The following is a 26,912-nucleotide window of genomic DNA, read 5'->3' as shown; positions in this document are numbered from 1 at the left end:
TTTAAATATTAAAAGGTTCCAAAAAAGTGTAAAAATATTGATTGCAAGGACCAAAAGTGTCAAAATGGGTAAAGAATAATGAGCAAAATGATTAAAAGTGATAAAATTCACAAACATAAAAAGTTTAGGGACCTGGAATGTAACTTAAGGGACCAAAAGAAACAAAATTTATACCAAGTTTACTATTGCTTTCTCCCACAATTTTAATATATATATAATAATAATTTAAAACTCATGGACATGTGGGGGGTTTGTCATCCGGGTAGATATGATTGATGCTGACACATTACTTGGTGACATTAACGACATTCGTGGGTCTTCTTGTTTGGTACGTGTCTTTTTAGTCACGTACTTTTAGCTAAAAAAGTTGAAACAAAATTTATTTCAAATCACTTGATTTTTTTTAGATATTATATATATTTTATTTAATAAACTCGGTATTACATTATTATGTTTATTTTGTTTTATTCATAAATAATATATTATATTTATGTCATACGACGTCGTATTGAGTGTTTCTTGATGTGCTTGAGAATCGTACTTTCACCTTGTCTTTACCTCTTTCCCTTTTCTATCTATCTCCATCTTTACGTTTCCATTAGCGTATTCTCCTTGAAATTCCAAGATCGTATTTCCATCTCCCTCCTTGAATGATTAATTAAATTTAGGTACTAGATCTAGTCAAGGGTCCGAAGATCGATACTGATTGATGGGTGATTTCTTCGCCAATCATCGACATGGTATCTGTTCCAGAATCACCGGCGTTCTGTTCAGGCATCATCGTTTTTCCGGCGGCAAATTCAGCTGTATCTGTACTCATTAGTGCCAAATGCTCTCCGATCTCTCTGATCTCGTCTGATTTTGTTTATTCGTAGTGTTTAGGCAGCGATTTGTCGATAATTCCAAGTTATTTTGCTTTGGTCTGGTTTCAATCCGAAATTGCTAGTTGATTTTTGTGTTATTAGGTTTTACATGTTCAAACATTGCATAAATCCGATGACACATGACACTTTCTCTCAGATAAGATAATTCTGTGTTTTATTCATTGTGTTCATGTAATTTATGTTGTATTTTGAAGATAGGGCTTGAAAGAGCTATTGTGTTATAAAGAATAATTCACTTAATATATACAAAGACTTGGTATAACTTGATTGTTATATGTATATGAAGGTTGGAGCGGGAATCCTGTATGTGGAAAGAGATACCATTTCATAATAAAGGGTGACGGGGCTTCCATTGGTGGTTATAACAAGTCATGTGCTGGTTGTGGTGCTTCCCTCCATTTATCTGACTCAAGGTCTGTGTGTGTGTATGTGTCTCTGTATGTTTTTCTTGTTATCTCATGTAAATTCTACACAAAGAAACCAAAATCATAAATAAAAACCATGTATCCCAAGTATCCAATTAGTGCTGTATGTAATCCATTGTGTTAATTGTTAAAGGTGTATATTAAGTTCATATACATTCTTTATGTTTCTGCAAAAGGTTATGTAAAGATACAATCCTTTCATAGTAATAATGAACACATTATGTATCATTTATCAAAGAGTATGTGTAATGATTTTGAGGTTTTGTAGGTGTAAGACATGTAACCATGTGATGACTACAGAAGATATAGAGGATTGGATGTATAACCAATTGGATGATACCAATCATCTTTTACATGGTGTAGTTCATGTAAATGGTTATGGACATCTTCTTAGAGTCAATGGGAGAGAAGGTGGGTCAAGGGTCCTTTCAGGCACTCATATCATGGACTTTTGGGATCGACTTTGTAAAGTTCTTGGAGTCAGGTTAGGAATCTCTCCTTTTTGGGTGTTTTTTTTGTTATTTTTTTTTCTTCCATTTTTGGGGTTTGTCTGTTGCATAAAGCAATGAAAATAACAGTTGAATACAAGGATTTTTCAAAGTCAAAATCTATAAAAGAATGAATAACAAGTTTATCGAATTTTGCAATTGTTTAGTAGGGAAAATACTGTAAAGCACTTGTACTTTTGCTATTTTCTTGTTTTTGGTTACTTAAACTATTTTCTGTACTGATTAAACATTATCCTTTTTTTAACTGATTTAAGAATCCATTTTTCTGGTTTTGATATCGTGGCATTTAGAAAATCACAATGCCATTTCACTAATAGTTCAGTGGCTAAAGTGATAATAAGATGAAAGTAAGCTATGTGTGAGTGTATGTTTTTTTAATTGTTAAGTCTTTTTGAACACACAGTGACTGAAAAAAAAGGTACTTTTAAACAGTTGTGATTGGTATAATGGTTTGTTTAATCACTCTTGTTTTCTTTTTCTTAATTTTAAACTTTTAGAAAACAGAGTGACTGAAAAATGATACTTTTAAACAGTTTTAATAGGTATAATGGTTTGTTTAATCACTAAGAAATTGGTTAAGCTGTCAAATTTTTTAAATGGTGAAATACATTTTGCTTTTCAGTTTTTTATCCTATAAAAAGCATTTTGGTAATCTAAACCAATTGGAGTGCAATGGAAACTAAAAGAAACCCTAAATAGTTAATCAAACAACATATAGTTCAGTTTAGTTTTCATCTTTTGTTTTAGAACAAAAAACCCCAACTCAATTTAAAATATACTTTAATTTTTTTTTCTTATGACCTTGCACTTCAAAAAATTTATCAAAATCAACCCAATTCTAACAAAATTACTCTGTATTTCAATGACACAGACAAGTGAGTGTCATGGACGTATCAAAAAAATACGGTTTAGACTTCCGACTGCTCCACTCAATAATCAAGGGTCATCCATGGTACGGAGACTGGGGTTACAAATTCGGTGCGGGAAGTTACGGAATTACCCTTGAAGCCTACAACACTGCTATCGAAACCCTAGCAAACACACCCTTATCCACCTTATCACCCCAACCCCGTAAACCCAGAACACATCTCCAAGATTCAATTTCCTTCTACCAATCCTTATCCGATCACAAACTCCTAACTTTTCAAGACCTTTTCCAATACCTAACAACCCTAATACACGATGCCAACAAGGTCGATTTTCGCTCTTCAAAGAAGGCTAAATTGAGTGATTCGAGGGTGTTGTGTGCGTGGAGTATGGGTGATATACTCCGTGTTGAGGAGGCAATGTTTAGGGTTTTACGCGCGGTTAGTGGGTCCGCCTGGGTTAGCTGGCGGTCCCTACGTGGGGCGGTCTGTCGGGTGGGTCGGCCTGAGCTTTTGGATTATTGTCTTAAGGAGTTGAAAGGGAAACAAGCGGCGGATGGGATGGTGATTAACGCGCGTTTGAATTCGGATTCCGGTTCTATCGAATATCGGTTAGTTCTAAATTTTGTTTTAAGTTGTTTATTATAGTATCCTACTTTTATTTATAGGATAATGACATAAAAGCCCTTAAGTTACGCAGATTTGTGTAGATTTACCTTTTTGTGGATTTTAGGTTCACTAAAATCGGATTTTTGCAACTTTTTTTTTTTTTTTTCAATTTTACGTTTTTTTGTAGATTTACATGGTAAAAGCGAACATTTCTGTCTAACTTAAGGACTCTAATGAATCGAAAAACCAAACTTAAGGGCTTTTAAAAAAAGGTAAAACCGAACATTTTGAAAATTTTTCCAAGAAAATGAAAATTTTCTGTTTTCCAAATTGTATGTAAATTAGAAAAGTGATTTTTACAATTTTCTAAAATTTCTGACCAAACATGTTTTCTAAAAATATTATTGAAAACTGAAATGAAAACTAAACTCTATTTTCTAAACATTTTCTTGGAAAATTAAAACAGTTTTTCACAAGCAAACGCACCCTAAGGCTTTTAATATACCAGAAATACACAAAAGGGTAAAATTGAAAAAAAAAAAGTTGCATGCATCCGGTTTTGGTGAAGCTAAAATCCACAAAAGGACAAATTCGTACATTTCTCTCAAACTTAAGTGCTTTTCTGTCATTATTCCTCCATTAATTTATGTTATAATATTGTTGATTTCGAAAGTACAATACTAAAACAAGAAAGTAATCAATGTAGGTTGGAACCGGGAAGCGGGAATTCAATCTCGATGACCAACAATCCGAAATTCCCAAATTGCCCCTCGGAAGATCATTTATTACGAGATCTAAGATTCTTATACGAATCATTACTCCGTCCTCCTCAACACACAACACCACATCACATAACAAACCAAACCTCCTCCGCCCAAAAAATCCTTGACTGCAAACAATTTGTAAAAAACTACCACCCCGAACTCCAATTCCCAAACTCAAAACCGCATTCCCTAATCCTAAACTGCAAACTCCAACTCACGGAAGAACCAACCACAATTAACCCACCTCCCGAACACCTAATCCTTCCCTCAAACGCAACAATCCATGACTTAAAAACCGAATCCTCGAAAGCTTTCCAAGATGTTTATTTAGTTCTTAGAAGGTTTGAAGCCGATGAGCTCGTTGGATATGGAGGTGTCGATGAGTCCACCCAAATCAAGCTCTTAATCGGGTCGAATAATAATAATAATATTAATACAGTTACAGTTAGTGGGAAGTGTGTTGGGAATGGGAATGGGAATGGGAAGATCGGGTTGACTCGGTACCGGATGGAGAGAGGGGTGGAGACGTGGACGTTGGATTGTCGGTGTGGGGCGAAGGATGATGATGGAGAGAGGATGTTGGCGTGTGATGGGTGTGGGGTGTGGCAACACACGAGGTGTGTGGGGATTGATGACTTGTGTGTGGTTCCGGTGAAGTTTGTTTGTTGTAAATGTGGCGGAGATGGTGGTGGTGGTGGTAGATGAATTTTTTTAGGGTTTTTTTTTTTTTTTTTTTTTTTTTTTTTTTTTTTTTTTTAAATAAAGTTTTAGTTTTGGATGGGATTTTGGTGTTGGGAGGCTTTGAAACGGTGTAAATATGTGGGACTTTTGGGTTATAGCCTCTACAATAAAAACACTCGTCCTTGATCACTCTTTTTGTTTTCGTCTTTTATGGTTTTCATGCGAAATAATGATTTTTTTAAGCAATAAGATTAAGATCTTGTAAGGTTCAAGACTTTAAGTTAAGGGGTGGAAGATAACGGAGTTTCATCTTCTTAAATATTAAGTCCTTGACCCATGACACTATTAATACTCCCACAAAAACTTTTCCTACTCGAGGATTATTGCCTAAATCGATTCCTAATTTGTCTCAAGAATTTTCTTTAATTTTATCTGCATCAATTTATATTCAATACATAACTTTTAAGGCTCTTTTTGGAAGAAAAAAAAAACACACGTAAAGCTCAATTTATATTCTGTATAAAACCATATAAAATTTCAATCTCGGAAATAGAAAAATACAAAAAAGAAAAAAAATGATTTATCAGATTAAATGGTCAATCGCTTTTTTATTATTTTTATTATTATTATTATTATTATTTTTTAATCTTATTTGAAAATAAGTAGCTTTACTTTTTTATTTATGAAACCCTTAAAATCATGTCGTTGATACCATATGTTTACTCAAAAGTATTGAAGGACTTAATTAATGTAATTAAGATAAAATGATAAATATTCAATATAAAAAAAATAATAGAATAAATAACGTAAATATTATAAAATGCCGAATTTAGTATCAACTAGTGGGTGCGTGAAAGCATTATATTCTTTAACGACTTCAGCTTGAGACAATTTCTCTATGCACAAAAATCACACCAGCACCAAATAAAACATACAAAAATATTGTAAAAAATAATCAATTACCTTCATAATTAACTAATGACTCCATCCATCCGCGATGAAAAGACGAAATGCCACTTCTAGAGGACCGGCACACCATATATATATATATATATATATATATATATATATATATATATATATATATATATATATATATATATATATATATATATATATACTAGCCGTTTACCAGCGCCAAGCGTCGGGTGCGAATAATTTCTTTTAGAAATTTGTTTATAGAGGCGATTAATTATTTTAAAATAACTCATGACGGACACATAAAACATTCGACATATGGGGTAGGGTGTGTTGTGTGGGGGTTGGTGGGTAGCTGAGTAGGTATGGGTATAGTTCCTTTTGTTAGATAGTCCCTTTTGACACATAGGATATCCAAAAACATGTAATATTTGAAATAACATATGACAAACACATAAAACATGTAAGGTACATTAATAAATTATTTTTAAATGTTGCTAGTTTTTATTAGAAACTGAAGTGAACTATATAGGAAATTTTGTAAACACATAAAAGCATTCGACAAAACAGTTACAAGAAACAAACATAATAGAAAATTTTGTAAACCGGTTAACACAATAAAAAAAATAAGATGATTGCATTGAATAACAAAAAACTATTTTCTTTTGACTGATTTATCCTATAGTCATTTTATTCATTTTCATTAAACTATTAAATTTCAGTTTTTGTGACAAAATAGAATATAGATAATATTTTTTTAAGAAAACCAACAACCACAATTTAACATAAAAATAATTAATTTCAAATTTTTTCTTTTAATGTCATTGACTTGTTTGTTCAAAGATAAATGTACGTTTAGATAAGTTGGATGCTCTTTGTACAACCCTTTGGTTGTGTTCCATAAAATTTTCTAAAGCAGGATGTTATTTCATGTAAATACCATACCAAGTACAATGATCTTTCAATGAAAAAACAATATCAAGTAACAGAAAACCAAATAATAAAATCATAGTATGTTACCATATTATGGAAAAATGTCATACAAGTGACAAAACGTGAAAGGAATGTTTACTAAATTATAACTACTTAAAAAATTAATTGAAACCACTCATGTGTGAAAAAACATATAATGGTCCGTGTTTAAAAAATAAATAGAAATAGTCCCTGTTAAAAAAAAAGAAGCACAAATAGTCCATGTATTAGAAAAATGAATAAATGGTCCCTGTATACATAATATTAACTGAAATGGTTCCATATTAAAAAGAACACATACATGGTTTGTGTTTAAAAAATAACAAAAATGGTCCCTGTTTAAAAAAAATGTATATATTGTCCCTATCTAGACAATGTTGACCGGAATAAAATGGCCAACTTTTAAAAATAGTTAAAATAAATGGTCCCATAGTACAATAGATTGCCTGAAAAATAAACATGTTTATATTACATTGCCAACATGTTGGATGTATTTTGTCAATCCTAAAACTATAAACACTAAAATTAATTTATAAAAATAAGTTAAAGTACATTGCCCTTTGACTACAATCATATCAGGTGATAGAAAACCAAAAAAAAAAAAAATCAAATTACAATGCCCTTTCATGCTAAAAATCATACCAGGTGACTGGAAACCCAAAATAAAAAGTACATTGCCCTTTTTCGAAAAAAAAACCATACCAAGTGGGCATATCAGATGCAAGGTCTTTGATTTGAAGGATATATAAGAAAATCTCTTCAAACAATGGTTGGTAACTACAAACACAAACAATGGTTGGTAACTACAAACACAAACACAAGCAGGACCAAAATAGACACAAATAATCATAAATTTTCGGCATTTGGACAATTTTACCCTTCTCTTCATTTTCTGTCAAAACTTTGTATTTTTGTGTTTCTGGGGTGAGTTGAGTCGAGGGGCTTGTTACCTGCAACATATACAAAAGGTTTTTTTTAGTAATCTAAACAAAGAGAAACATACTAAAATACCTTCACAAACCAACTTTATCTATTAATTATCACCTTGACAGAATGGTATGAACACAAAAGATTAATCAACACACACTTCTAGTTTAAGAAACTTATAAGTTCTTCATTCTTCGTTTTATATACAATCTTAGTTATCATTTATCATTAAGAAAATAACCAGGCATCCCAGTTATCAAAGAATGTTCTAATATCCAGATAATTTTTTAAAAATTTTATTCTATTTTAACATGTAAAAAAGTGAATGCAACAACTTTTTATCTAAAGCACTTTTAACTCAATTTAGTTTAAAGCATTAGCTACAAATTATTGTTTGACATCAGGTATGTTGATACATCTGGATCCTTTCAAACATATAAATAAATAAATGCATCATTTTTAATGACGCTAAATTACAATATTTTTTGTCTTTGTGTTTACCGGTCTCAATATGTGAGAATTAGGTCAAATAGAAAATATATTGGAAAAACTTATCAGGTAAACGTCGATAACGACTGAGGAATGAAAGAAAGAGATGAATCAAAAATTGATGGCTTAGCATTGTCCTTGTCCTCGCCTCTTCACTGGTGGTGACGGTTTGGGTTGTGAGACTGTTAGGGTTCTCATCAGGGCCGACCACGAGATTTTGTAGGCCCTGAGCAATTTGGTAAAAAAAAGCCCCAAAATATGTTATAGAAACATGTAAAAATGGACTATAATTGCTAATATAATCAGGTTGCACCGGTCGTATGCTGTCGAGTCATATCCAAAAGTCTAATAGAATGCTATTATAGTCGAGTCAACATACTAACTATATATGTTGCATACAAAATAATTGCCCAAAGGTATTTCATCATTTCTAATGGCTAACCCAAAATGTCTTGGAATTATTTTGTTTTATTTGTTTGGCAATATTTCCAGCCAACTCCATCGCATATGTGCCTACAAGCAACAATATAAAGATTAGAAGATGTTCCATTTATTAGTAATTCATATCAAATCTCGAACCAAGTAACATCATTTTTAAGCTTTGATGTCCTTTGTTTTGATACAAATCTTTATAAGGATTAAGGAAATGGAAAACATAAATAAGTCAATTAATATGAATATACAAAATCCGTAGAATAAACATTTAGCTGATCAACAAATTATAAACCCATCATCATTAGCATGCAATGTACTAAAAAAGAAGCTCGATTTCTTCTTATTGTGTGTGTGTGTGTGAAAGATCAAATAAGAACCCCTAAAGTTAAGATCCATTTAAAAACCTTTCATTAAGGGTATTTGTGTTATTTCAGTTTTTACATTACAATCACACTAAATACTAAAAGATTATTTTCATATTTATTACCAATTTTTCAAACTCAAATACTCTCATCTCTCTCTCTCTCTCTCTCTCTCTCTCTCTCTCTGCCACTGACACCGTCTGCACCAACGCTACCAGAAGAATATCGCCGACGGTAGACCATAACATTCAGATCTGGAACTGCTTCAGATCTAGGAACTGCTTCAGATCTAGAACCACCACCTTCAGATCTGGAACCACCGCCTTCATATTTACAACCAACACTTCCAGATCTACAATTTTCCAACGTCACTCTAATCTGATCAGATATGTTCTTTTTGGTGCGATTTCTTTAGATATGATATTGTTACAATCACTGTCGACGACACGACTACATGTCGATGGACGTCGTCGTTGGCCGCACAACTTCCCCCAGAATGTCAAGTCAAGTCAGAAACGTTTTTTCACTTTAGATCTAGAACAACCACTAAAAACAACCTTATGAAGGTGTTTCAGCTTCAGATCTATTGTCAACCGCCGCACCACCGCCTCTGCCGTCTCCTACCACCGTTGAACCACCATCATCAGATGTACAAGCTTCGACCGGTTCAGATCTTTGATTTCTGCCTCAGATCTACGATATTTGTCTATAGATTTTTGATTTTCTACTATAGATCTATGAAGTTTTGGTGAGGATCCACCCTTCCTTCAGGCCTGCTCTGTCTCTACCTTCTTCCAGACGTGTAGCTTATGATTCGTCAAAGTTTTTCCGGCAACTGACTACAGAGCAAATCTGAAGCCAAAAAAGTGTTGCGGTCAGATCTGTTGAGAAATAACAAAAAAACTCGTCTTCTCCGGTGGCTGGTGGTGGTTCCACCACCTTCTTATGTTTTTATGGTAAGATGTGATTTTTTTTAATAAGAACTCACCTTCTGTTGGTGGTTGTGGTGGTTCTACCGTTACCGCTTCCCTTCTTTGCTCTCTGTCTTTTTGATTTTTGAAAACTGATTTTTGAAAACAACAGGCAGACAAAGGTGTTTGATGAAATGCCTCAATGAAAATGATTTATGTTTTAATTTGTGAATAATGTGAATGAGTATTTGAACTAGTCTATTAAGTTGTGAAAATGATATATATATGACTTGTAGACACCAAGCGATTATAGAAGGATCGGATAGGAATCATAATATCAAGTATCATTCACTAGAACAATTTCTCAGTACACTTAATACAGTACAAAACATTCGCAATAGTAATAACAAGGTCAATACAGAAAGCACTAGAAATGTACACACACAGATACACTGACGCCATAACGAAACACTCCTTCCAAACTAACTTAACACGCGATCTTACGATGTCATCCTACTTAGTCTGACTGAGTCTGCGTTATACCAAACCCACGTGTCACCGAGGAGACCCCTTTGCCTTAAACCGACCGAATAACAAAACTCTCTTCACTCATAACGACAAACTAGATGCGAACCTCTAAATTTCATCTCGCTTCAAACCCCCGAATATACTCATGCGAGGAGTATGGTATCCACCCGTAACCTTCCTTAAGCACCCTCAGCAGATCGTTTTGGAAACATCACTCGCACAACAAGTCAAGTTCAAGCACAGAGGGTAGGGACAGATACGGTTAGCCTATCGATGTTAAATGTACACGCGAGGGTGGTATATAATTAAGATTCTACGGACTTAGGATGTGTGTTTCCGCCCTATCTCATGTTCCTTGTCTGGTTGTGGACCTGGGGCAGAGTCACCCATCCGACCGTCTTATCAATCTTAATTATATACGACTTGTGTACATGAGACAATGGTAGATGGACCAGTTATGAGTCCTACCATGAACTTCAGGACAAAGGCTGCTTAGAACTACGAAAGGACATTCTACCAGTTGGATGAACATAGTTGAGCAAGCTAAACCTACACGCCCATCACAGATCAGAACAACGCACCCATCAATGATGATCCGCTGAAACAACCAGCGAGGATCTGAATTCATTGAAAGAACGCAAGGATTGAATGGAACCAAAGTAACCGTCTCATTTCCTTATCCTTAACCATCCACTCGGAATCTGAATTTCGGGACGAAATTCCCTCTAACGGGGGGATGATGAGACAACCCGAACCTTTTTCCATTTCCGTTATCCAAATTCCGTTAATAAAATTTGGATTTTTATTGATTCCCGTCGAATTCCTTTGGCTTGGAAAGTCATTTTGTTAAAAAATTAAGATTCATATATGAGTCGGGACCAAAAACTACGCGAAATTTCGAGATTTCCTTCGATCAAAACAGCATTCACGGCCGGACTTGGGTTCACGGTCGTACACCCGTGTACGGCCGTACACTCGTTTACGGCCCATGTCGGGTGGACCCCAGCACCGACCACAAAAACCCTTATAAATACGAGACCCTACCCCTCATTTACACTCTTCTGGCCGAACACCCTCTACTTCTCTCTCTAGACTCTCGACCGTACACTCTTAAATCACCTTTATTCTTCTGTATAACATCGAAAAACACCATTGGGGATTCATTTCGGAGCATCTAGGTCACATATTCATCGATTCCAACACTCTTGTTCTTGAGTGTACGGCCGTACACCTTCAAGATCGTTGACCGCACACTAATCCACGGTCGTACACCTTCAAAGGCCGTACACCCCTCCAAGGCAGTCTACGGCCGTACACGGTTCATGGACATACACTCCCTTTCACAACCGTACACACTCCTTAAGTGGTACATTAGGATGAAACCCCGCTTTCCTCGATTCACTCAAGTCCCGGTAACATTCCTTAACCGAAAGAAAGTGTTTTCCAACACTTTATTTAATAAAATCGCTAAGTTAGATACATATATGTATTTAATCGTTATTAGGATTCCGTTAAGTGCCACGTACAACAACTCGAGGGTCTTCGTTTCCAGTTCATTGATTCGACGCTTGCACACAATTAACGGTGAGTTCATACCCCTATATTTTCCGAGTTTTTAATGTTTTCAGGGGGGGAATACAAGTAAAAGCACAAGTAACCTTGTGTTTAAAAATATAATTTGATTTATTATATTTTCCTATCACTAGTATACATTGAACATAGAAATTGCATACATGGTAAACATCGTCACTACTAGACTTGAAATCAGTTTTACAAAACATGTTAAAATACAAACATTACAAATACAGTTTCCAGAACAGAGGAAACAAACTTATGAATTATGAATTAAAAGACATTATTTTATAAGGATTCATAACAAAAAAGGTTTTCATAGTATTATTCGTGAATTCGTTGAGAGAGCCAGCAGTGTGAGACGCCTTGTAACCAGAGTCTCCTGAGAGGGAGAGCGTGAGTTTGTGTATAGATCTATACGGGAGTGACAATCTCACACCCTGACTATTAGCTACAGTCAACCTAGGGTGACAAACGTCATTTTTATCGACGTACTTCCGAGTACGTCGTATTGTTGATCGTCCATAGTATGGTTATAAGAATCCACAGGTGAAACAACGACTCGTTCACATAATAATACACCTAATAAACAAACACTAGGGTTAGTAACTATGTGATTACTTAGTGTATACACTAGGGTAATATGAAATTAACATCCAACTTGCAGTGGGATGTGTGATTTCCGCCTCATTTCCTGTTCCTTGTTTGGTTGTGGGCTTAGGGCGAAATCACCCAATCGACTGTCTGCTCGATCCAGATTTCTATAACTCGTATGTACTAAGTGATCGCATGAGGGTATTCACACTACGATATTCATACAAAGGTTTTCATACAAGGGTATTCATACAAAGGTTTTCCTACAAAGGTATTCATACAAAGGTATTCATAATGGTTTTCAAACAGAACAATGCTTAACAACATAAGTATGGTACATGCTTATACTTTTCGGTTTGGAACAGATAATTCAATAACTTACACTTAGGGAAAATATAGGATTTTCTAGGATAAACATTAGTACTCTTCAAACAATCGGTTATTCATTTCACTAATGAACATTCATTAATAATTATGTAATTCCTTAGTTTATGCCTCCAGGCTATGTGTGAAGAATATCTGACAAACCATGGAATGTGTGATTTCCGCCTTATTTCCTGTTCCTTGTTTGGTTGTGGACTTAGGGCAGATCCACACAATCAATCGTCTGTTCGATATTGGTTTATGCATAGCTACTATGAGCTAAGTAGTTATAAAAAGAATTGGCTAATCATGCATTCAATAAGAAAATAATGGATTTTATTAAGGAACACTTTCAACAGATATCAACGAATCAATACAGTTAACTTTGTAAGTATCTAGTGAATACTTCAGGATTATGTACATAAGGATCCGACAACCAGTGGAATGTGTGGCCTCCGCCTCACTTCCTGTTACTTGTTTGGTTGTGGGCTTGGGGCAGAACCACACAATCAATTGTTTGTTCGATCTGTATTGTATATGATTTGTATACACTAAGTACTTGCAGGAGGAACTGGTAAGAATCATTTTTACTTAAGGTTTATACATTCATTACGTTAGAAAATATAAGTTTTTCTGGAGAAACATAACGTACTTTTCGAAAGGACAAAAAACAGTTTTCTAAAAAAAAAAGCTTATGAACTCACCAGCTTTATGCTGATACTCTTTCAAAACCTACTTGTATTCTCAGGACATTAGTTGACAGGTACATGCACCGGGTTCAAGAAGATGGAGCATAGTAGCTTCGAGTCTTTATTTGTTATTTACTTTTGGAGTCAATCGTGTATGATTCAAATGTAATGTAAACACTATACTATCAATACAATGGTTGTTGTTGCTTTGATTACTATTATTCAATTGTTGTGATACTATACATGATGTCCTCCGCCCCCGAATGTTTCCGCCATTTCGGTTTGGGGGTGTTACACATTGGGTGTCATGGGAAAAAGTTATAGCATCTAAAGAAAATGGTGGATTAGGAGTTGGGTCCATTAAATCACTTAATATAGCTCTTATAGTGAATTGGTGGTGGCGGTTAAGAAACGAATCTTCATCCCTATGATGTAAGGTTATTTCAGGAATTCATAATTTATGTAATAAACTGGATGAGCATTTATCAAGAAAACAAATTTATGGTGTATGGAACAACATATCGGGTACTAAGAAGGACATTGAAGGGTCGAGTCTTAGTTTTGATGATATATTTCAACAGGTGATCAAGTCAGGGGACAATATTCAATTTTGGCATGATTTTTGGATTGGAACTTGTAAATTAAAGACTACATTCCCTTCACTTTATGCTCTTGAAACTCAAAAAAGGTGTAAGGTGAGTATTAGGATACTTACAGATGGAATCAATTGGAGTTGGCGTTCTTGTCCAATAAATGTGAACCTAACTACTGAGCTGGAGAATTTAACAAATACCATCACACCAACTCGTTTACAACCTGGTCTAGATGAGATCAAATGCAAACTAAGCTCGGTTGGAAATTATAAGGTGCATATGCTAAGGCAAAAGATAGATCAAGTGTTCCTTATCACCAATCAACATGTAACAATCAAATGGAGCAAGCAGATCCCTATAAAGGTAACCTGTTTTGTATGGAGAGCTATGTAAGGACGAATTCCCTCTGTGATGGAACTATCTCACATAGGTTTTAAACTTGATTCGATCCTTTATGGGTCATGCATTGGCGGGCCTGAATATGCCAGTCACATCATTATTAGTTGCCCATTTGCTGTAATGGTGTCTGAGATGATGATTTTCAGGTGGTGTGGGATTAATCCGATTGAAGCAAACGAAGTGGCGGATATTATGGACTATGCGGTTAAATGGGGAAATAATCCTAAAAAACGAAAGCGATTCATTGCTATCTGTTACGGTCTGATTTGGATGCTTTGGAAAAATAGAAACGAACGGCTGTTTCAAGCGAGATTTTCTTACCCGCGCAAAGTAGTTGAGAACATTAAGTCGATGGTGTTTATTTGGATAAAAAATAGGGGTAAAGGCGAGTTTTGTAGTTGGGAGGATTGGATTAACTCACCTCTCATGTGATGTAATTGTATTTCAATTACTGTTTTCTCTGTTTTCATGTACTCTGGTTTGGAGCCTCTATTAGCTACTTGCTTTTGAGGTGTTCCCTTTATAATATCACACTACAAATAAAATTACATTTAGTGGCACAACGTTTTAGTGACATTTTGCTTTTGTGCCACTATAACCTATTTTTAGTGGCACTTTTGTGTGTGCCGCTATAAGTTTTAAGAGATACAATGACACTTTATATCTTATGACACTAATAGCCTACTTTTCGTGGCATTAATAATTGATGACACTGTTTTTATAATTAGTAGTGGCGTAAATGTGCCACTAAAAGTTTTATATGTCATATATTATGTTCAATTTTAATATTAATAAAATGAAATAAAAATTAAATTAAATCATTTTAGTAATAGGAAAACATGAACTAAAAAACAGATGAGTATGTTTTGTGAGAATCATCACCAAAAATTAAAATATCCCTCCTTGGTTGCTAGCGGGAAAATATTTTCCCTAAAAATTTACAAAACCCTGCTTATACTCTGATTCCCTCCCATCGAGAAATTTTCCCCCTTTCGATTTCTACATAGATAAAGATGAAGACTAAAAGTTTCAATTCCTATCTTCTAATTACCTCTCACGCTCCCACCATTTTCCCACTCATGCCCTAAATCCCCAATCGTCATCTCCATAGCCATCGACCTGAATCCAAGCTCTAAAACATTGTCTCTCAGTCTTCGGACACTCGCAACCGTTGCCTTGACACTGCTTGTCGCCGCGATCTGCCCACATCTCTGAATCAGGTACAAAATTCATCTCTTTCCTTTTAGAAACCAGGCACACAAATGTATCTCTAACATCCATCACTAAACCCGATAGATATCAGGGATTGGAGCCAACAGCAAGCTATCGCTTGAAGGCTTTACAACTCCATGTGACACGACCAGCTATCGTCGACCTCTTTAAAAAAGAAAAATGTAACACCTTCTTTATCAATTTACTGATATTTTCTATTTTCCTTTCTTTCATCTAAAATTACATGATTCAACTTCTTTTTTTGGCACTTATTAAGTAAAATCACCATTTTCCAACTAGGAATTGATCAATATCTTTGCTGCTATGTGTAGGGATGTCGAATTTCTGTCCATTTATATGTTTTGGAATCGATATGCCTCCTTCCATATGTATGTATTTCTGTTTATAAAGCAACACAAGCTTATTCAATTTTATTATTAGGCACACCAGGTGTTCGACGTATTGTCCATTAGAAAACATCTACTACATTATTTATATGTCATCTTTCAGAAGCTATTCCCCATGATACCCTTATTCATCATTTTTTTTTCCTATTATGGGTTTTCTTCTATTTTTCTATGCTATATTGGAATGTACTTTGATTCACACCGTCAATTAAATGGGTGATTGACTCATTCAAAGGTTATAAAACTTTATAGGTAATATTTTATAAAAGTTGAAGTTATATAGTTGCTTAATATTTGGTTATGATAGAAAAACAAGGATAAAAATCAATAATTAGCATAAGGTTGAGATGGAGAAAGGTGTATCAGAAATCACCTTTACCTGTTAATTAACTAATGAGTAATGATGCACCTGAAGTTTATTGGATCCTTTGAAATAATGACGCACCTTTACTTTTTAGTTTGATTTGCATGTATTTCATTTTAGGGTACTTTGTCTTAGAAAATTCATTATCATCAGAGTATTATGGTTTGTTGGATACTTAATGGCATTAGATTTAAACAACGTTTTTCTTGGAGTTTTAAAGGGGGGGGGGGTTGATTGTTTTATGTTTTGAGTGGTTAAATTGATATATCTTCCTACGAATGCAGAGTGGATTAAGGCTAAATTAGAGTGCAAGCATCAAAAGTTTAGAGTTCTTACATCATAAAAAGCACATATTGAAATATGGGAAAATTTGGAAACTTCACTTAAAATATTTTTTGCAAGATAAAACGAAGTTGGAATGAGCAGGGGTAGCATATGGTTGGTTCGTTTTTGCTGGTCCTTATGTTTTCCTCTTATGTGACCAGAAAATGTAAATCACTAAACATGGGTAAATATGGTATTTAACTTGAAGATAGGATTTTTATACAGTCTTGATGCCGACACAAGTATATGTGATGTAATATACAATCTTTTTAAATTGTAGTCTTAATATATATATATATATATATATATATATATATATATATATATATATATATATATATATATTACAAATGCATGCAGGCGTATGAGTTCTAGAAATCAATCAGAGAAGAAGAATTAAATGAAGAGGAGAAAAACATGAAGGTGAGGAAACATAAACATGAATGTTCAAAAACAATGTAACAAAAAGACAAGTTTTTTAGTTAATGAAAATCAATTTTTAGTTGATTATATTATAAACATATTAAAGAATATGTATGTTGTTTTGTGTTGTTACATACAGGTGAAAAGTTCCAATATGTGATGAAGTTTAAAGAAGAATGGACAAGTTATTGATTCAAGAGGAGCAGAATATTTAGACTTATTGAACTTTGTTGAAGAATTTATATGTTAAATATTTTGAATTTTGTTGTTAGACACGTTTTAACTGGAATAATGATATTATGTATTCCATTTGTTATCTTAATGGTCTTATCATTATTTTATATTTCATTTAAAATTAAAAAAAAAGTCACACCTGCATTATTAATACTCTTTTTGTTAAAAAAATGGTCACTTAAATGATGAAAATAATATTTACTTTAGCAGTTTAATAGTGGCATAAAAATAGTGCCACTAAAACCTACAGGTGTTGTAGTGGCATAGTAAAAAAGTGCCACTAAAACCAAAAAATGTTGCAGCGACACAACCAAAAAGTGCCACTATAGGCCTTTAGTGGGAAGGCTTCTAGTGACACTTTTTCTTTTGTGCCGTTGATTGCGCAATGGGTCTTTAGTGACACTTTTTTAGTTTTTATTGACATTTTTTCTGTGCCACTAAATGTCATTTTATTTGTAGTGTCACATTCGTTTCCAAAAAAAAGTCTTAAACCATGTCTCTTTTGCGTTAACGTATTAACTTTTTTTATTCATGTCATTATTTGAATTTGGAAGTGTTTATTTGTTATCTATTCATGGACTTTTTAAACATTTTATTTGTATAACCTTTTGGATTTGGATGTTTTTTTTGGAATGTTTTTTACTTTGTACTAATATTAGCTTTTTTTAAATTTTTTTTTTTCCTAACTAAACAGTTATGACCCCTGAACCCGTATAATTAAATGAGTTAGCAGGCATGTTTGGGTTAAACATATACGAGTTAGGTTGAACACCACGATATAAATAATTATATGGGTCATGTCCGAGTTGAATTTTCTAAACCGCCAACTGATGACTTGCTAACCCAAACACGACACAATTGCCATCCAATTTCAGAAATCCAAATCATAATTGTTTTAACAAATACTCAAAGTTTTACAAATTTAATCCAACCACCCCTATACTTTTTAAAGGTTTGGGGTACCAATCTAAACTTAGGTGCTGTTTGTTTTTCTAAAAAAACCTCTTCTGACTTCTTATTGCTGCGCCGCTCAGTACTTGGCCATTCACATCTGTTTGTTTTCTAGAAGACTTATGACTTAAAAATTGATGCGTATGTGCTGCGTAGCGCATCATTAGACCATCTGCTTCAAACATCTTCACACCTTATTTTAACATACTGCAGCAGTCTGCAAACGTTAAAAAACAAACAAATTTTTTATTATATGCTGCAGCCGTTTGGTCCACCTCTTCTGCTACAGAGGGTTGCAGAGGTGGTCCACAGACTTCAAAAATTTTCGCTTCGAAAAAACAAACAACACCTTATATTTAACCTCCACCACCTCCATTATACTTTTTAACCCACCGACCATTTGTCTACATTTTGACATAATACATGTTTTTTGCTATGTAATTATCACAAACTAAGTTTAATATAAGAGAAATCAAATATATATTTTTTAATCTTTTGTTCCTCTATCTGTCAATCTTCCTACTAACTATATCAAAATAAATATTAAAAAAATAATATATTCCTCATTTATTATTTGAAATGAGTTTGAAGAAAAGATAGAAAGATAATTTGCTTTCTTAATATAGTGAATTTATTAAGAGTTTAAAAAATAAAAATATAAAGATGTACTTGGTAAATCTTATACTATAACTTAAAAAAACCTTTAAACCCAAGGGAAGAAAATTTATAAACCCTAGGTAAAGCAGGGTAGTGGATGCTTATGGATTTGTTAAAATGATTCCTATTCATAAAATTACTAAAGAAATTGGACTTATCTTATAGAAAGTTAAATCGTGGGACGTTCATGCATACATCTCGTTGAAGACCTAGAATTTGAAGAGGCCAGCTCCAAAAAGTTACAGAATCCGAATCGACTCCGCAGTCAAACCCATTTCACCGTTAATTGGTCATACGATGGTTGATTATCCGCATCCTTCACCTATAAAACAAAAACCCAGAACACCAAAACTAGATAGATCGAGATTTTCATCAAACCGCAATATGCAGATAGTCTTAAAAACCCTAACCGACAATAAGAACGTAGTAGAGGTAAAGAGCTCTACAAAAATCGATGAAGTGACTATAACGATTAATTGCAATGGATGGAATTTGGTTAGACATCATAGCTTTAGGGATTGCGATAGCATCCAAAAGGAGTTCGCCTATAACTGTACAAACGGTAAACATATCTCCGTAAAAACCAACTACGGCAGGGAGAGTGTTGTTATTGAGGTTGAAAGCACTAATAATATCAACACCTTCAGGGTAAGGAATGATCATGTCACAAGTTACCCAACAATCGAGGTTTCTATAAAGTCCCGCAACGGGGAGACTGAGTATTTGGAGTTTGAGCATGTTCGGCCAATATTTTTTTCAAGTTGCAAACACTTCTAGCACCTCTCATAATATTATTATTATTATTATTATTATTATTATTATTATTATTATTATTATTATTATTATTATTTTGCTGCAATGCCATTTTTTTTGCTTGTCATTTTTTTTGGTAAAAAAGATGGTGAATTTCTAGTCGAAAGTCCAACTGCCAATCACACACAATTATTCCTCTCTCTCGTCGTTATGCCGGCGAGTTGGAGCCGGCGAGCTCTTGGATCGCCAGGGGCGGCGAGCAATTAATTTTATTTTGCTTATGTAACCAAAAAAATATGAAAATGAAATGTTATGATTTCATTACCGGTGTGATGAATGTCATTAAGATCATGTAAACGAATCTTGAGGTTATTATCATTTTTTTTGTTTAGTTGATTTTTTGAATTGAATCATATATAATTAGAAATCTTTGAAGTAATGTTTCTTTACACTGATATTGTGATCTTTGGCATAAAATATTTCTGAGTATTTTTTTTTTTTTTTGACAGTAACACGAGGTTAAATTAAAAAAAGAGGATTTTTATGGTTAGAATTTTTTTGTCGACAGTTTGATGCAATATTCATTGTTAAAGGTACAAGTTTTCCTTTTTGACTTCTACGAAGTATGCTCTAACTATTCATTTCTCTCTAACTATGCAGTATGCTGCTTTTCTGTTAGGTTTTGTAAGATGAAACAACACCCACTGATAAAAAAAACCTGCCACGCATCGACATAAAATATAAAGCGACATAAAATATAGGGATAATGACTTGATAGGGTAAGATACATTTTGAAATGTACACATTTAGTCCTTATTTTTTTTTTGTAAAATAAACCCTTATACTTTATTAATATGTACACATCAGGTCCTTTTCACCGGATTCTACAGGTTTTGCTGACGTGGAAGGGTTTATTTTACAAAAAAAAAGAATAAGGACTAAATGTGTACATTTCAAAAAGTATCTTACTCTATCAAGTCATTTTCCCTTTCTTTTATTTTGTTGAAATGAAATACCCAGGTGGCATCCACATATCCACAACGAGATTTTTCCAACTTTTATTCATCATGAAAAAGAGGGAGAACCCCGATCTCCGGCGACTCCTTTGTATGTTCCTACACATCACTGGTAGCAAGGAGGAATGATGGCAAAAACAACAAGGTCGAAGGGGGAGGCAGGAGGAAGTAGAGACGGTAGTTGGCGGCGTGGAGCTGCTCTGGTAGCCCCCTCGTCGATTCTTTCTTCTTTTTCTGGCAACATATCTCAAAGATGGAGGCAAAGAGAGACAGATCGGAGAAACACAACAGGTAAAGGGTGTTTGGCTGTTGCTGTTCGACCGGAAGGAAGAGAGACGAGAAAGAGAAGGGTCGCCGCCCTTTTCTTGTTGCTGGAGGATCACCCACCTCCGGTGACTAAGCTAATTAATTGTTATTTAGTGCCACTTGTGCTTCCACATCAGCAAAACCTGTAGAATCCGGTGAAAAGGACCTAATGTGTACATATTAATAAAGTATAAGAGTTTATTTTACAAAAAAAAAAAGAATAAGGACTAAATGTGTACAAATCAAAAAGTATCTTATCCTATCAAGTCATTTTTCCTAAAAGAAAATCCGTATATGACCGGTATAAATGATTGCATTGTTACAAAAAATAAAGTATAATGGTTTATTTTACAAAAAAAAAAGAATAAGGACTAAATGTGTACATTTCAAAAAGTATCTTACCCTATCAAGTCATTTTCCCTAAAATATAAAGCAGTTGAATGAATTTTATGCAATACGAAAGTGTGCAACCAAAATACAATGTCCTAAAAAGAGGGCAAACATCAATTTTGGCAAAATCTAAATAGATGATCTATGGAATTTTATATTAGTTTAAAAAAAAAGGATAATTAATCACTCTATAGAAGGTGATATGATCCACAAATACAATTATTACTTTTAATCTTTTGATTTCCCTTACAAGTTCTACTAAAAAACACTACAAGCTATACACATAATGAAATCACTCGCCTTAAGGAGACAATTATTTGCTCAGCTTTGTGATGGACAACTTCATAACCATCCTCTTTTCCTTTGTCATAAGCACAATGTGACTAATAAAAACCCTCATAAGACATTACATGAGAACTTGGTGGGTAGAATATGAAAGTTTTACATATAAATATAATAATTTTTAGAATCATCAGTTTTATCAAGCTCCAATATTTTCTTTGTCTTGTTATGGTCAATTGCATTCTTTTAGTCACATATTGAAAATGAAACAAGAAATTGAAAATTCAGACGGGAGATTACCAGGAATACCATTGAAATGTAAATAGCCATATCATGAGGTATGTGTTTGTAATTGAAAATCATAGATAATCCATAAGTCATCATTCAAGAAATATTATATTATATATGGTTATACATAGAATCACATGGACATTTTATGACATTTTTTTTTCATTCGTGTAGGAAAATATCGCATCATTAAAGGTAAGTTATGGTGACGTTTAATTGTGGTGACTATAAACCATAAAATGGTGACGGTTTTGTTTTTATGGTTATTGTTGACTTTTAGTGACATGTAATATATTAATACATGACCATAAACTAGTAATAGTCACATGTTTTTTCATTTGTCATGGATATTGTTGACTTTTAGTGACACATAATATATTAAACCATGACCATAAACTACTTTTACTCACACGTTTTTAGGGATGGCAAAAAACCCCATACCCGATGGGGAACCCGAAACCCACACCCATTTTGACTGGGGAGTCCCCAATTTGACCCGGAATGGGGGCGGGGATGGGGAATCCCCAAATAAAAAAAGTGGGGATGGGGATGGGGATGGAGATAACCCTAATCCCCGACCCTAGACCCGCCCCCGATATCTATTAATATAAAAAACAATAAAAACATATATTTATAGTATAATTTACAATATATAAAACTTGATCCAAAGTAACCTTACTCATTAGTAATTACTTGGTTGAAATTATACTCTTTTTTTCTTTTATCTAATTTAAACTCATTTATAATTTTTTCTCTATTTGGTTTATCTATTTTACCTCAAATATCACTCTGATAACTTTTTTCTATTTGATTTTTCATGTATTTATTTAAATTTGGTAGAAAATTTGTTTATATTTTTTATGCAATCTATGTATATTTTTATATTTTGTAAAATCTTTAAACTTGTGCTGGTAAAATTGAAATTTAAAGTTTTTCTTTACGTAAAAGTTTTCATATTAAATAAGAAAAAGAAATCCCCAATTCCCCGTTGGGGATCCCCAGTCCTCGTTGGGGGTGGGGATGGGGGTTTATTTATATTCCCCGATGGGTATGGGGATGAGGATTGGAATGAGAACTCGGGGATGGGGATGAGGATTGGGGTTCCCTGTATTCCCCGTTCCCGTTGCCATCTCTACACGTTTTGTTCGTTTTTCATGACTATTGTTCACTTTTAGTGACACATAATAAATTAAGTGATAACCATAACCAACTATTAGTCACATGTTTTTTCGTTTATCATGACTATTGTTGAATTTTAGTGACATGTAATATATTAAACCGTGACTATAAACTACTATTAGTCACATGTTTTTTTGTTTGTCATGACTACTGTTGACTTTTAGTGACACATAGTAGATTAAACTGTGATTATTGTTAACATTTAATCACAAAATTTCATTTGTCATGACTATTATTGAACAACTTAAAATCATTTATATGTCAAATATTGACCATTTAACATCATATACATTATTCTGATAAACAACTTAAATTAATAAATAAAATATAACATTCACATATACATTAGGTACCATCAACCAAAGAAGTGAGAAAAAAACATAACCAAGGAAAAATGGTCCAGCCTAAGAGTAACAGCTCATAAATGTTGCAAAAACTGTAAAAAAACAACACATGGGTAAAAATGTGCATCATTCGATAATCAACACAATCCACCACACCACATGTTTATATTCAACCTATTGTTAAAAGGTAGATTTTGTAAGTACCATGTTTTAATAGGAAAATATTATGAAGTACAATATTGTAATTTCGAAAAAAAAATGAAAAGATTAAGCTATAAATCGGTAAGAATTCTCAAACTACAATGTTAAAATAGGAAAATCTTGAAAGTAAGATACTATAATGACCAAAAAACCATCAGTACTTGATTTGTTTTACAACTTCTTGTGTTTACCTGCAACAAACAACATGTTTTCACCAATTGGTAAAATTTCTGTAACATCCACAAAAATTCACAAAAATTTAAAACTTTTTAAATAACCAAAAAACCATTATTTATTACAGATTATTTTCAAAATAGTTCCATATCAGAGTATCCCAAAAAATCCAAATCAAAATATGAGGAAGTGTACGTTACGCCTTCGCCTTCCCGCGATCATCCGAAGTGCCTGAAACAATGATCAATAAATGTAAGCTTGAAGGCTTAGTGAGTTATCCCCAAAATACCAACATCATACAAACCAGAACCATATCAATACAAACAGTATGCATACTGAGCCTTCAGCATGAATGGAACGCCTCGCATGCCTACAGTCTATCTAAAGCGCTCTCCGAGCCTTCGGCATGTCTGGACCACCTTGCAGGGCCTACTGTCTATCCGGACCGCTCGCCGAGCCTTCGGTCTGACTGGAATGCCTCGCACGGCCTTCAGTCTATCCGGACCGCCCTGGGTCTATTGGCCTTCAGCACATAGCAGGACCGCCTCAACCTAACCATACCCACATATGTCGACATACTCATAGTACACAAAAATCAACAAACAAGCACAGATCATACAGATCACTAAGGATAATATCATCCTATCTACCAGGATACTGATCTAATAGATCATAACTGCATACAAGCATACTATAACCAGGATAACAATCCACAGGGCCGGCCTTGGTGCCGTAGACCCTGTCAGTATAGTGAGGAGAACTCACCTCACACTGCTGAAGTCCCGCGGATAAACTCCAGCTGCTGGATGACAGATTCCCGAGCTGTCAACATCAAAACGACACCCAATTAATAATTAGGTTCCAACACATAACCATAAATCCATGCTTGGGTTAAAAGACTACCTTACCCCCAACCTAGCTTGATTCAAGCCCAAGGCCCAACTCACACTCTAAGGCCCAAAAGTCAACCAATGAACCAAAGCCCAACATATGCCCTAATTTTCCAAATTGGCCCAAACCCCTTACATGGTCTTACCTTAAGGCCCAACCATTTATTCTAGTCCAAACACTTGGCTTTCAAATGGTCCAATATCTCAAATTCATCAAAGCCCAATTATGGCCCATCTATGGCCCAATTTTCCAAATTGGGCCCAAGCCTTTTCAATGGGCCTTATCCTAAAGCCCAATCCAAATATCTAGTCCATTTACTTGTTCTTGGATGACCCATCAATAGCCCAATCATAAAAGCCTAACTGAAGGCCTAACTTGAAGCCCAAACATAGTTAGGGTTTCTCACATAAAATGATGATTAGGGTTAATTAGAAACACTTAACCCATGAAAGACTTAATCTATTAAGTAGATTAATCTACTAGGTCAATCATACAGTGTGATCAGGTGTAATTTATAATTCAATTCCAATGGCCAAAAACGCGGGTCCCGATAAGTCCAAACCAACAAATCCAAAATTAGGGTTTTCTATACACTAATTAGGGTTTCCAACCCAACTGCGTTCCAATTAGTCCATTTCTTAAGATTTTAGGTTAATTAATTGTTAATTAAGTTAGGCACCACCCACTACCACCTCGGGTAGTGGTGGTCAATGTCGGCTCACGGTGGCGGTTACCACCTTACGGTGGTCGTGACAGATTTCCTTAATTATTCTGGTTGAATACAATATTACAACGCAATATCCAAATGAACACACACATACACACAAATAACACACACACACACAAATAACACACACACACACACACAAACACCCAAACACCACTTCAACTGAAATAAACATGCACATAATATAATTTCACACACACAACCACCTCTCGCGGTGGCTGGTGGCGGCAGAAGGTGGCAACCACCATGGCTGGCGGCCATCGTGGTTAGCTTCTCAGTTTCCGGCCAACAAACGACCACACACACATTTCTCGATGTGATGAACCCAACCACCCACCTGGTGGCGTATGGCGACGACATCGGCCCGAGATGGCGACAATAGTGGTGCTTACGGTGGCAGTGGGACAGTCGGAGGAATCGGTGTCGTTGACGGCCCCATGGGCGGCGACGGACGTCGGCTAAAGCAACGGTCGAAGAATACCAGTCATAGCGAAACAGCCGCATGGCGGCGACGGCCACGTCAATGCAACAGTGGAGGAACAAGTGGCGAAGGGCAACCAGAGCGCATAAAAGTAGTTGCTCGGGACGGCAGCAGCGATGCGACCTCGGAAAGAAATGGAGAAGGAAGATGGTGGTGCGAAACCCAATGAGTACAACAGCAACAGCCTCACCTCATGGCTTCTGGAGACCCACATGAAGATCTTTGCTATTCACGACATCACTGGCGGCAGTAGGGTTGTAGATGGTGGCACTCAACGGGGTAGTAGAGGAGTAGGGCGACGGTCGGCCTCAACAAAGCAGGTGACGGCTGAAATGTCTTCAACAATGGTGGTCGCGCCTCCACTGGAAAACGAACACAATGGCCATGACTCCCGGTTCCCGTCGGTCTTCGATATCTCCGGTCGTAGAAGACGTCGTCGATGACCTTTGCTGATCGGAAAACGAGAGTGAAGGGGGTGGTGGCGGCTGGTGGGTCACGTCTGGACGGTGACAACTGTAGACTTAGGTTTAGGGTTAAGGTTTGAGGAGGTGACGGGTTATATGTCTCGTTCAATTCAAACATTTGGCCATATTGACGAAATCGGTCCCTCCATTCCAGATATTTTTCAAGCTAATCCCCATAATTTACCCTTTAGCCCTTTCCCCAAAAATCTATTCAATATAAGTCCAAATGATACCAAACACCCCCTAACTTCTGAAAATCTTTAAAAATAAATCCCGGACTTACACTTTAACCCCCGAAACTCCAAATCATGTCATTTGACTCCCCGAAACCAACACCCCGATAAATATTATGGA

The 26,912-nt window shown here is 34.9% G+C and overlaps 1 protein-coding gene and 1 long non-coding RNA gene across 2 annotated transcripts; both read left to right on the top strand.

Annotated features, from left to right (window-relative positions):
• Positions 1-535: 535 nt before the first annotated feature.
• Positions 536-4,927, top strand: LOC145117725 (PHD finger protein At1g33420-like). The gene is made up of 4 exons (XM_079054031.1): positions 536-1,297; positions 1,578-1,793; positions 2,690-3,295; positions 4,000-4,927. Exons 2-4 carry the CDS (start codon positions 1,600-1,602, stop codon positions 4,760-4,762), a joined length of 1,563 nt encoding a protein of 520 aa, XP_078910157.1. The 5' UTR covers positions 536-1,297; positions 1,578-1,599; the 3' UTR covers positions 4,763-4,927.
• A 10,857-nt stretch (positions 4,928-15,784) lies between these two features.
• On the top strand, positions 15,785-17,433 carry LOC145114723 (uncharacterized). Its single transcript, XR_013711174.1, has 4 exons — positions 15,785-15,884; positions 16,035-16,091; positions 17,158-17,220; positions 17,360-17,433. It is a non-coding gene; the product is annotated as an uncharacterized LOC145114723 (long non-coding RNA).
• Positions 17,434-26,912: the final 9,479 nt, after the last annotated feature.

This window comes from Lactuca virosa, chromosome 5 (assembly GCF_052849685.1).
Source record: "Lactuca virosa cultivar CGN04683 chromosome 5, Lactuca_virosa_CGN04683_v6, whole genome shotgun sequence".
In the NCBI taxonomy this organism is placed as follows: domain Eukaryota; kingdom Viridiplantae; phylum Streptophyta; class Magnoliopsida; order Asterales; family Asteraceae; genus Lactuca; species Lactuca virosa.
The sequence above is the reverse complement of the archived record's forward strand: the minus strand, read 5'-3'. Positions and strand labels throughout refer to the sequence as shown.